Raw genomic sequence first — 13,572 nt, forward strand, 5'->3', positions numbered from 1 at the left:
TGGAAGCATATTGCTGTTCCTTCACTGTTGCTGAGTCAAGACCCTAGGATTCCCTCTAAGGGCATTGTGAGTTAACCTACAGCACACGGACTGCAGTGGTTCAAAAAGGCAGATCAGTATCATCATCTCAATGGCAACGGGTTGGGCAATAAATGCTGACCAGCCAGCAATGCCGACATCCCACGAGTGAATTAAAAAAACGTTGAGCCATGCAAACCAACAAAATTCAAATTCCAGTTTGTTCCTTGTTATATGTTTCAATGTGCTTATCTCAACTTCCTTTCTTCTATACTTTAGCTAGGTTTGAGGACTTGAGTAACATAAACTACGAATGGTCATTTTGTTTAATAGTAAGCTTTTTTTCTCTCCGCAGTCAGTCATGTGTATTACATGCATGGAGTCTCATCACCATGCTTATGAGCCTGCAAGCAAAACAACAGGCGAATAGAAATTTTATTAGCCTAGCGGAAAGTGTACTTTCTCCACATAGAATTGCGTGCAGTTGCCATAGTTTAGTTTAAATGCAGCTTGGTAAAGCTAAGGCTTAGGGACCCAAGTGTGTGTAAGTGTGCTAGTAAATTTTAGTTGGAGAAATCTGTGTATTGTATACGCACATTTCCTATGTTTCCTGTTGCTTGTCTGGTTAGAACACCACCCTATGTGGCTTTGTTTGTCAAACATATGTGGAGCTGAGTGAAAAGTTTCACAGTTCTTAGAGGAGGTGTGAGAAGAAATCTACCCAGAGGATGGTGGGAATCTGGAACTTAACTTTGGGCGGCACGGCGGCACAGTGGTTAGCACTGCTGCCTCACAGCGCCAGATACCCGGGTTCAATTCCCGCCTCAGGCGACTGACTGTGTGGAGTTTGCACGTTCTCCCCGTGTCTGCGTGGGTTTCCTCCGGGTGCTCCGGTTTCCTCCCACAATCCAAAAATGTGCAGGTTAGGTGATTTGGCCATGCTAAATTTCCCGTAGTGTTAGGTAAGGGGTAAATGTAGGGGTATGGGTGGGTTGTGGTTCGGCAGGTCGGTGTGGACTTGTTGGGCCGAAGGGCCTGTTTCCACACTGTAAGTAATCTAATCTAATCTAATCTTAACTGCCTGTAAGAGTGATAGAGGCAGAAAGCCTCATAACACTTAAATATTTTGATGTAAACTTATGATGTCAATGCATTTAAAGGTTATAGGCCAAATGCTAGAAAATGGAATTGGACTAATTAGGTGGTTGTTTTTGACCAGCACAGACTCGATGGACCAAAAGGCCCTATTCTTTACTGTAGGCCTATGACTGTGATATGTAGGCATGTTCAAATCCAATCTGATATTCAAGATTTTATTGTACAGAAAAAAATAAGTTGATGCTTAATGATGCTAAAATGTGGGGAATGGGGGTTTGCTTCTTGATGAGGTGCTGCAAGACTGCTGCTTTCCATGTAATCACATGCATTAGTTGTGGTTGCCACAGTGAAGAGAGAATTGGAATAATCCTTGAATGCTCTCCTGTACAACTGCTGTTTTCTGTGTTCACTTTTCAGAGCCTCTGTGGTCATACCTGAAGACAAGCTTTCAGAAATATACAGTATTTTAAAGACTATCCCTCAGCAACAAATCGAAGACATGCAGAAACGGGTATGAAAGGTTAATGTATTCACTGAACGTGATATCAGTTGAAGTTTGTTTTGTTGTACATGTATCTAAGTCTCTTCTCGGCTACATTTGGCCAAACTTGCACCGTGTTTCGGATAGGAGATTCAGATCAGGGCTGCTTCAGAAAGACAGAGCCATATTGCATTCTGACGGGTCCCTCGTCATACAGAACCAGGAAAGACAGACTATGCCCCTTTTTCACAACAACAAGCTGCCATATTTTGTAACTTAAAGGTCCAAGCAAATTCTCTGATTTAATTGGATACTTTCAGAGAGTTCCAAGCGTAGGGAATTGTTCAGTGGAGTCTTCAATTTCCTGAATAATTTCTTTAGAGTCTGCTATGATGGGGATTCCAAAGGAATCATGCACAACTCCCATGTATGCTTAATATTCGGCAGTTATTTGCCAGTAACAGTTATTTGGCCTTTGAAAAATCCAGGCCAGACCTGGCTGTCTGCTTTTAGTTTTCCTTATTTGCTGCTGTATACACCTATACATAATTTGAAGTCGAACTTGAAAGATAATTAAAAGATGTGCAAATACAAATAGGTGAATATGGGTGTTAGTAGGGGTGATTAACTTTAATTTTGACCAATTTCCACTGGTAAAGTGCAAAATAACTTTTTAAGAGCACATGGTGCAAAGCAGTTTTCTACTTGGCATTACTCTCTCCCTTTCCTACTGCTTACTAAAGTAAGCAAGCCCAGATGAGCATTTGCCCCTCACTGCAGAGCAGAATACACTGGATGCTAGAAATCTGAAATAACAAAAACTAGGAAAAACTCAGCAGATCAGGTACTGCTTATGGAAACAAAGCCAGTTTACTTGCTGTGTATCACCAGTTGCTTGTGTATCTCTGTTGTCATTGGCAACAGGAATATCAATCGAGTAGCTGTTGTTGAAGATCTTTTGAGGGAGTGCAGCGTAGGTTCACGAGGTCAATTCCTGGAATGGCGGGACTACCTTACGCTGAAAGACTAGAACGACTGAGCTTGTATACCCTTGAATTTAGAAGACTGAGAGGGGATCTGATTGAGACATATAAGATTATTAAAGGATAGGACACTCTGGAAGCAGGAAACATGTTTCCACTGATGGGTGAGTGCCGAACCAGAGGACACAGCTTAAAAATACGGGGTAGACCATTTAGGACAGAGATGAGGAGAAACTTCTTCTCCCAGAGAGTGGTGGCTGTGTGGAATGCTCTGCCCCAGAGGGCAGTGGAGGCCCAGTCTCTGGATTCATTTCAGAAAGAGTTGGATAGAGCTCTCAAGGATAGTGGAATCAAGGGTTATGGAGATAAGGCAGGAACAGGATACTGATTAAGGATGATCAGCCATGATCATATTGAATGGTGATGCAGGCTCGAAGGGCAGAATGGCCTACTCCTGCATCTATTGTCTATTGAAATAAGTACATCTCAACTCTGAGCAGCAGAACTGACACTTAACAACAAAATGCATTTGTTGGATTGCACTGGCCTGCCAGGCAGTGTCAGCATCTGAACTCAGCCTTAAAAATATTTCTGAACAGAAGTTTTGAATAATTTGTAAAGTACATAGAGATCTTTGTATTTTTACACCCATCTCTGTTAGCCATCAACATGCCTTGGGTAGTGACTACAATTAGCTGAATTATTATTCCAATGGGGTTACTGTTAACTGAAAATAATATTTCCAAAACACACTCTCTGCAAGATCATATATTGGTTTGAAATTGTATGAACTGTAATAATCATTCACTATAGGCTCAGAAATTCGCAAGTGGTGCCTAAACAAAAAAAAATGGAAATAAGCAGCAGATCAACAGCATCTGTAAAAAGGATAGTTTACTTTTCAGGTGCCTTCAGATGTGAAAGTAACCGATGAGTATGTATATTGATAAACAAAGTGGAAGGTTTAAAAGTACAGTTTAAATATCAGTAGTATGATGCAATAGAAGAAATAATAAAGCATTAAAGGAGAAAGAAGGCATTAAAGAAGAAAGAAGGCATTAAAGAAGATAGAAGGCATTAAAGAAACAAAGGATGCATAACTATCTGGGAGTATTGAGAAAATGTTTGTGAACTAGCTAGTTTTTCACCTTGTGTCTCTCTTTAATATTTTAAAATTTTCTTTAACATTCTCACTTCTCTAGGTACTTTTCTTTTTTTGATGTCTCTACGTTAGTTTATCTCTGAGGTGGTTTCGTACAGTTTACTTTGGATGCTTCCTTTGGGGTTTTTGTTTTCTATGTATTTCTTCGCCGCTCTTCAAATATGCCTGTTCATTTGTTCTGATCCATTTCTACTCTGGAGTCTGCACCTGAACCATTGACCTTGTTGTCATCACAGTTGTTGATTGACCTGCTGTGTGTTTTTGGCTTTTCCACGTTACTGCATTTGTTGCCACTGAAACTGCAGCGTTGTATTTACCTCCCTGTCAAAGTGCCTGTGACATTGCTGCCGAAGTACCTGCTATCAGCAACAACTCTGCATTAAAGACTGTGACAATCCAGAATATTGAGCACTTCAAAGCTATGTTAACAACGGCAGAACAAATAAAATGTGTTCTCTTTCGAAGGATTTCGCTGTGAAGTCTTATATGTTGGATGATCTTACTTGGTTCAGGATTGTAGTTTTCAGAGTCAATGAGCAGAATAGCAAGCCAAGTGATACATTGAGTGGGGTAGCAGTTGAGTGTCAAATGGGGCTGCAAGTTGGAACAATGACATTGGCTGCATTAAACGTGAACCGATCAGCAGAATGGGTGCCAGTTGCCTATTCTGGATTCATATCATCACCAATCTTGTTCGTCAGGAGGTATATATTGTTTCCAGCTTAGGATCAGAAAAGTTCATCTGGATTTTGCTGTAGGAGGAGACAGAGGGTTGTGGTGAAGGATTTTTTTTCGGATGAAGCCCTTTGACAGCGGTGTTCCACTGAGATCGGTAGTAGATCTAGTTTTGTTTGTTGTTTATATAAACAATATTGATGAGAATATGGGAGGCATGGTTGGAAAGTTTGCAGATGACACCAAAATTGGTAGTACAGTGGACAGTGAAGAAGGTTATCTAGATTACTAAGATATCTTAATCAATTAGGCCATTGGGCTGAGGATTGGCAGATAGAGTTTAATTTGGATAAACGTGAGGTATTGCATTTTGGTAAAACAAACAAGGGCAGGACTTATGCAGTTAATGGTAGGCCCATGGATAATGTTGTAAAATAAAGAGACCCAGGGGTTTTGGTACATAATTTGAAATTTGCACATGTAGACGAGGTGATTAAGAAGGCATTTAGCAAGCTTGTTTTCATTGCGCAGTGTGTAGGAATTGGGATGTCATGTCGAGGTTATACAGGGCATTCATGAACACTCTGTTGGAGTACTGTGTTTAGTTGTCGTCATCCTGCTATAAGAAGGAAATTATTAAGTTGGAGAGGGTTCATTAAAGATTTACCAAGATATTGCTGAGAATGGAGGGTTTGAATTTTAAAATTAGGCTGGATAGGCTGGGACTTTTTTCACTGCATAGGAGATTGAGGGATGACGTTCTAGAGGTTTTTAAAATCATGAGGTGTGTCAATTAGGTGAATAGCAAGGTTCTTTTCCCTCGGATGGGGGAATTCAGATCTAGTGGGCATATGTTTAAGGTGAGAGGACAAAGTTTTAAAAAGACCTTGAGGAGCAACATTTTTTTTACACATGGTGGTTCATGTGTGCAATGAACTGCCAGAAAAAGTTGGTGATGCAGGTACAGTTTCAGATAAATACATGAATATAAAAGGTTTGGAGGAATAAGGGCCAAACACAGGTAAGTGGGACTGGTTTAGTTTGGGAATATGGTTGGCGTTGACTGGTTGGACCACATCTGTGCTGTATGACTATGACTCTAACTGCTCAGTTAGACTTGCTTCGCATTCTTCAGCCTAGAATGTTTTTTTTAAAGTGTTTCCTGCTAACTGTGCAACAAGGGAAAAGGGGGGGCATACAGGATCCAATTGAGTGAGGCCTTTACAATTAAAATTCAAGAAAATTTAAACTTTTCATTTTGTTTTCTCTTCCTTTCCTCAATCAACAGTTGTTCCCAATTTGACATGGAATTCACCCACTTCCTTTTCAGTCCTTGCACTGTTTTTTTTTCTTTTTTTTCTTTTAATTTAACCCCCACACTACCACCTAAGTGCGGTAGTGCTTATTTTATCCCCAGCACCCATGGTGTGTGTGTGCAGGTGGGAGACACAGTGAAAGACACAAAGTGCACGAATCTTTATTCAATTTCCACCACCAAGAAGTCCTTGCACTGTTAATTCATAATCCTTTAACCTGATTGGGCAGAGTTAATGGCCTCGCTCAATTGGATCCTGCATGCCCCCTTTCCCTTGTTGCACAGTTAGCAGGAAACACTTTCAAAACAAATGTTCTAGGCTGAAGAATCTGCAACAATTTCTTGTTGAAATCTGCAACAATTAATATCTGAATAATTAAAATGTACTAATTTTCAGCCCCAGAGAAGTGGGTTCACTTGAAATGTTCAATTATTGCCTTCAAAAGGATGATTGCACTCGTAATGACAATATGAAATTTTGAGGTACTCTTAATTTCTTTCTACTACAAATAAATCTTTTACTTTAACGCGTGACAATAATGGAGTAGACAGCAACACTCTAATTTGTTAATTTAATAATGCCGTGACATAACAGTACCATTTAAATATAAATAAGATGGAGTACTGTTAAGGCTTCATTGTTATTTTGACAGCAAAATCTAGCTAATTTGTATTCTCCGCTAGTGTTGTATGATGTTGTTGAGGAATGCACGGTATATCAGTGGTTAGCACTGGTCCCTCTCAGCATCAGGGATCTGGGTTTGACTCAAGCCTTGGCTGGATGACTGTGTGGAGTTTGCACATTTCTTCCCATGTCTGTTCAGATTTTCTTTGGGTGCTCCAGTTTCCTCCCACAGCCCATATGCACATTAGGTGGATTGGCCATGCTAAATTGCCCCCCTATGCAGAAAAGATAGATTAGCCATGATAAATGCAGTATTATGAAGATGGGGTTGGGGGTTGTGTCTGGGGGTTGCTCTTCAGAGGGTTAGTGCAGACTGGATGTACCAAATGGCCTCCTAATGCATTATAGAGATTCTGTGATCTCTGAATGATTGAAGAAAAATTACTTATTGTAACAGGCAGGTTTAACCCCATAGTTCTATAACATTCCTTTGAGCAAGTGTTTTAAATAAATGATTGCACACATTAATATTGAGCGATTGTGCAGTTTCTGTGGTTGGACCTTCATTTAAGGAAGAATGAAAATGAATGTATTTGGTTTGTTTCTGAGATTCACTTTTAAATAGTATTGCCATCTTTCAGAATTTATTATGGCAAATACTCAATGTTTGGTAAAAGGACCATGAGAAAAGCATGGCTCGTCCTTTTTTTTGACTTCAGGCTTCCTTGTTGCAAGAAGATTCCAATTTGTACTTTTTCTTCTTTGTCTCAGTTTACCCTGTTGTGACTTCGTGGTGGATTATATCAGGCTTTTGTTTTTGACAAGCAATACAGCTACAAACATTGTTTTACTTAGAAATGAAAATTGCCTAAAGAACAGTTTAAGTTGCTCTCATCTAGGATAGTGATATTTGTGTGTGTGTTCATTAATATCTGCTAGAAAGATGAGATGTGCAGTTTTTCTCTTTGGAGCATGCAGCAATCTGTTTAGGAAAGTGGATAATACTCTTTGCATATACGTCTTGGTGAGAGAAACCAGCTGGGTGTGAGATCAAATAGCTGGAACCTTGTCTAACAATTAAATTACAGCCTTTTTTTCCTAATGATTTAGAAGGAAAGGAAATGAACTGAAATACTTACACTTTTAGCTGATTTTATGACTGCTCAATTTGTACTAAAGTCTAGTTTTTGAATGCAGGGCTAGGAGATGAGTAGGTTGTTAATTTTTAGTCAGTATGTTTCCAATGCTGCCATACAGTAATTATACTTTTACTGGATATGCTTTACTACAGAATAATTTTTACCACATTGGCTTAGGTTGGCCTACATGAGCAACAGATGCATAGGTGTTTGATAGCTATTCGTTTTTTTTTTTGCTTTCCCTCCTTGAGGTTGTCCATCTGTTTGTAATCTTCAGAGTACAATAACATTTGCGTCATCCAACATGTACTGGATTGATAAAGCTAATCAATCAAAATGGTGGTTAACCCATTACAATTTGTGGAAATAGACGGAATCAAATGAAGGCATGTTCTGATGCCCTGACCACTCCTGAGGTAAAATAAAAATGCTTTAACCAGTTCATTTAGAGGTTATATCTCCCTAATTCTGCATTGTCTGGTCCTGCAACCTCTGTGGTCCAACACCTGCAGTAGTCAGCCTTTCCTGGACAACTGGTAACTGTACATCAATCTTTACTTCAATTTGTTTTTGTTGCACTTTGTCCAGTTGGATACTCCTAATCCTGTTTTGGGTGTCCAATTGGAAAATAATTCATCCATTAAACATGTGATTGGCACAAGTCTAGGTGAGGTCTTCACTCCATTGTGGAATCAAGTGTTTGTCTATTGAATATACTTGATATTTTTGATTTCGTTACTAAGTGAGTAGCTTACATTTGATTTACAATTGTTTTGTGACATTTCGTAGCCTGGTGTGTGGCTTAGAGGGAAACTTTCAGGTGGTGATATTCCAATTTATTCTCTTTGCTCTCCTGAGTGTTGAGGGTGTATGTTTGGAAGGTGCTGTCAGAGGACCATTGGTGAGTTACTGCAGTGCATCTCACATGGCACACACTGTTGCTACTGTACATCAACCGTGAAAGGAATGAATATTGCATGTGATGGGTAGGGCTCCAGTCTGGCAGGCTCCTCCTGGATAGTGTCAAGCTTCTTGAATGTTGTTGGAACTGCATTCATCCAGGCAAATAGGGAGTGTTTTATCTCACTCCTGATTGTGCTTCGTAGGTGGTAGACAGGCTTTGGGAAGTCAGGAGATGAGTGACTTGCTGCAGTATTCCTAGCCTCTTGTAGCCATAGTATGTATAATGTTCAATTTTCGTATAAAAGAAATAAATAACTGGGGAGCATTCTCAAGTAGTGATGTTGTTTTCTTCAAAGCGAAGGACAAAAGGCAATCTAGCAAAATGGGGCAGTATTAACAATATCAGAAATTTCAGCTTTACCTGATCCTTGGAAAGTCATGCAGGTTTGCATCAGGTCTCCATAGTTACATCAGAGAGAGAGAGAAAGAGAGAGAGAGAGAGAGAGTTCCAAGAGATTACTTTACCTTAAACACCCTAGTAACACCCAGCTTCAATAATGAAGGAAGACAAACAACTGAGGTAACATAGGAACAGGAGTAGGCTATTTAGCCCCTCAAGAATGCCCTGCCATTCAATGAGATTATGGCTGATCTGTGGCCTAACTGCATATACATGCCACTTCGCTTAATACCTTTGCTAAACAAGAGTAAATCTATCTTAAATTTAAAACTAACAATTGATCTGACATCCACTGCCATTTGTGCTAGCAAACCTGCCCAATGTACATTTATTCTATGCTAGGTTTTTGAAGACAGAAAGAGGGACCACAGTGGAATATACTATTCACACACATATGAGTTTTACAAGCATACCAATTTACAATTGTGTATTATCTGGCACTCTACCAATTGCAATGGTTAACCTATCGGCCACCATTTATGGGCAGAAGTGCTTCCTAATTTCTTTTCTGAATGATTTGGCCCTAATTTTTAGACTATGCTCCCGAGTTCTAGAATCACCAAATCACTGGGATGGCACGATGACTCAGTGGTTAGCACTGCCGTCTGATGGCATCAGGGACCCGGATTCGATTCTGCCTTCAGGCAATTGTGCAAACTCCACTCAGGCATTCTCCCCGTGTCTCCGTGGGTTTCCTCCAGGTGCTCTGATTTCCTTCCACAGTTCAGAGATGTGCAGTTAGGTGGATTGACCATGCTAAATCGCGCTTCGTATACAGGGATATGTCAGTCAAGTGGATCAGCCATGGGAAATACAGGGTTACAGGGATAGGGTTGGTCTGAGTGGAATGCTCTTCAAAGGATCGGTGTGGATTCAATGGGCCGAATGACCTGTTTCCACGCTGTAGGGATTCTACAGATTTTGTTGGAAGATGCAGAAAAGGCAGTTCAAGGAACTGGAATAGAGCAGGTGAACATAAATAGAGCTATTTGAGCTATTGAAAGATAAGTGGACTAGTTGTCTGAAAGACCTATTGCTGTGTTAGAAGCAGAGGACTGGGAAGCAGGAATAGGTCATTTGGCCTTTTTAGCATTCAATAAGATCAAGACTTATCTGGTTGTGTTCTCACCTCCAACTTTGCCTCTGCGCTACATCTCTGAGTTCTTTGACTACAAAATGTCTACCTAACTTGTAACATCTGTGCATTTCTATGTACAGTATTTAGGCATTCATTCACCATGGCTATTTGTGAGATGATAACTAGCAGAAAATTTCCATGTGGCAAGTAGTGAAACACAAGTTTTGAAAACAAAACCTTTCTTTCTTTAAAATAAACCTTTTTATTCGCACTTTAAATTTGTGTTGACAGGATGTGTATCCCTGTCACTGGTACAATTTACTTGATGCATTTAAACAGTTGAAACATTAGTAAGCTTATAAAAGGCTGTACTTTGTAAATGACCACTTGTCAGAGTTTTGATTTTGTCAAGTGTTGGAAGGACCAAGAGCATAGGATTCAGCAATGGAGAATTTAATATTTAAGGCTCATTACACCTGGGATTGAACCTTACAGCCAGGTCCAATTTGCTTTTCGTCTGGTGATTTTGTAAAACAGATTCTCAAAGCTCCTTGTGAAATGTTGAAATACAATATAGGTGTTGGATGTCAGTTGAGTTTGAATTGTAGACCTGTGCAGCAGCAGTAGCAACTAGATGTTGGCTACCATAGATATCTATCTCTGCAATCCCAGGCACTTGTGCCAGTAAAAACAGTCAGCATTGATGCTAATATTAATCTCTTAAGTTCTGGCGAAGCTGTAATCGTTGGCAAGCAAAGCACAACAAAATAGGAATAACTGTACGTTGTTGAAATTACCCACCTTCCATGATGTTTGAAGCACAAAATATAAGAACTGTATAGCATAAATTCAGAGTGGTCAGTGGCTAAAGGAAACTCTAGTGAGAACAAAATAAAAGTTTATTTCTCTCCTGAAGGAGAAAGAAGTGAATGAGAAAGTAAGATTGCTGGGGCTAGAAGTGAGGTCTCATGCTAAACTCTAAAAGAGGTGCAAGAAATCCATGAGGAGAGGCTGTGTCTGAAAGACAGTCACCCTGGCCTGCCAAATACTTGGTGTTCATAACTTCCATTTCATATTTTAACCACGCATCCTCCTTACTAAATTTTTAAAACAGTTAGTAGTACTGGAGCAAGGCTTGCTTTGTTTGGCATTTTTCAGTGTTGAAGCAGCAACCCTTAACTAAAAGCAGTTTAAAATAAAAGTTGATGATTTAATTTGAAGCCGGTGGAGTTGGAATACTTTCCCCAAGGCCATGTAATCATGCCAACTCTATTGTTGCTTCAGACCTCCCTCTTTTCTTTGCAGACTTTACATACGAAATATTCTTTACAAGGCAATGAGCTGATATTCCCCTCACCTCCATTATCAGCCTTCCACAGGGACCGTTCTCTCCAGGACACGCTGATCCGCTCTTCCTTCACTCCCACCACCACCACCACCACCCCTCACCCCCAAACAACCCCACAGTGGGTTCCCCTGCAACCGCAGAAGATGTAACACCTGTTCGTTTACTTCCTCCCTCTTCCGTATCCAAGGGCCCAAACACACCTTCCAGGTGAAGGAGCGCTTTATTTGCACTTCACACAATCTACCACATTCGCAGTTCATAATATGGTGTCCTCTCTATTGGGGAAACGAGGTTTAGACTAGGTGACTGCTTTGCAGAACACCAATGTTCTGCCCGCAAAAAAGACCTGAGCTTCCTGTTGCCTGTCACTTCAACATACCCTGTTCTCTGAACACCACCAGTGAAACTCAGCACAAGCTGGAAGAACAGCACCTCATTTTCCACTTGCAGCCTTCTTGACTCAATATAGAGTTTAACACCTTTTAGGCTTGAGCTCTCCCATGTTCTTACCCTAACCCTCACAAACCAGGCCTTGTTATCACATAGTCTGCTATTAAGCATAACCTATTGTTAGTCACGAAAAGTCCCCATTAATAGCTATTCACACTCGTAGTCAAATTGTTATCCACTCCTTTGTCTATCCAACTGTTCTGCTCTCGCATTGGGCTCTATCCCCACATATCACTTACTCCTTACCCCCCTCCCCACCCTATCTTCTGCATATAAATCAAAATTTTCCGAGTTAACATCAATTCTGAGGAAGGGTGACTTGACCCAAAGCATTAACTCTGATTTCTCTCCACAGATGTTGCCAAACCTGCTATGCTTTTTCAGAAATTGATGTTTTTGTTTGTGAGCTGATATTCATGTTTTTAGAATCAGCATGCTATCTATGGAGGCGAGACTTGTGCTGGCTGTTCACCCAATAATGTTAAATTAGCCCAGAGTTTCAATTAACTTGCTTCGGGCCTCCCAGTTGGAGCATATGCTCTGTTCATGCTATATAAATGGACTGAAAGAAATTTGAGGCCCAGGCTGTTTAGATCCATGTGTATTTCAACACTACAAAATTACACATACTGACAGTTCAAAGTCTAGTTACAGTTTCTAGTCTTCTCTCAACTTTGTCACGGTACTTTTGTTTATAAATTCTAAGGCCCTGAAATGACTCTTGTGGTTTATTAACAGATCAACACTTAACATGCTTATCTGAAATTGCTCTGTTATTTGGCAAAGATGTTGAGGCATTTATTTAACTCAGTTGATCTTCCTTTTAAAATGGAATTTGATTATTTACATGCTTGTATTCAACAGCATAAATTTAGAATAAAATTATTGAATCTGAAACCCATACTGTGCTTTGACTAGCAATGGTCCTCAACTCTGGGCTGACACTGCTCCCTCTGCCCTCCATTGCACGCAAAGGACTGAAAGTACAATCATTAGGTAAATAAGTGTTATTTTGAATGTTTTCTAATAAGTACAACTCATTCTATCAATTGCATTCATTGCCATTTTAACTTCCTCCATTTTGACTACTTGATTTTATATGTAAACAATAATGTCAGATTGTTAATGATTTTATGCATATTCAGATCAAAGTTCTAAATCTGATCTGAAGTAGGAATGAACTCTGACTCATTGTGGTTATGGTCATTTCTAACCTCCAATCAATCTTTCTTTCCAAATCTTTCTTATCTCCCTTATTTGATTGATAATAGTACGGTCAGTGCTCTTCTGAACTTTCCTCTTCAGCCTGACACTCCCCTCTCTTCATCCTGATACTCCCTTTTCTTCATCCTGATACTCAAAATATTCCATTTGATGCACCGTTCCTCCTCCTTGCATCCTCAGCTGTGTAAAATCAAGGCTTCTTGGACCATTTCATTTTTAACTCATTCTTTCCCTCAATCCCAGAACTGGAGCTCTTTCATTCCTATTTCATTTATCTGATTACAGCAGTTTGACTTGCCTTCTGGCTTGAAATTTTCAAACTAATGTGACTTTCTGATGAGTTGAATACACCACCCTCACGAAATTGACTTTGAGAGTACTGGGATCACAGAAGTCAAATTATAGTTATACTGAGTTACAGTGGGCTAAGATTCAAGTCCTGATTAGAGTGGTGCTGGAAAAGCACAGCATCTAAGGAGCAGGAAAATCAATGTATCGGGCAAAAGCCCTTCATCGGAATGGAGAGATTCAAGTCCATCAGTGGACTAAAGTCTGTTACAGTAAACCTGATTTGGCAAATGATTGTTAATTCTACTGTTGCAATTTAGCTAAT

At 39.9% G+C, this 13,572-nt stretch overlaps 1 protein-coding gene across 1 annotated transcript in view; it reads left to right on the top strand.

Annotated features, from left to right (window-relative positions):
• Nucleotides 1–13,572, top strand: part of ext2 (exostosin glycosyltransferase 2) — a 166,625-nt gene that overhangs the window by 83,903 nt on the left and 69,150 nt on the right. The window contains exon 7 of the mRNA XM_043706396.1: nt 1,534–1,627. Coding sequence (XP_043562331.1) covers nt 1,534–1,627 — 94 coding nt within the window. The remainder of the gene's footprint in view (nt 1–1,533; nt 1,628–13,572) is intronic.

Source organism: Chiloscyllium plagiosum, chromosome 16, assembly GCF_004010195.1.
Source record: "Chiloscyllium plagiosum isolate BGI_BamShark_2017 chromosome 16, ASM401019v2, whole genome shotgun sequence".
NCBI lineage: Eukaryota > Metazoa > Chordata > Chondrichthyes > Orectolobiformes > Hemiscylliidae > Chiloscyllium > Chiloscyllium plagiosum.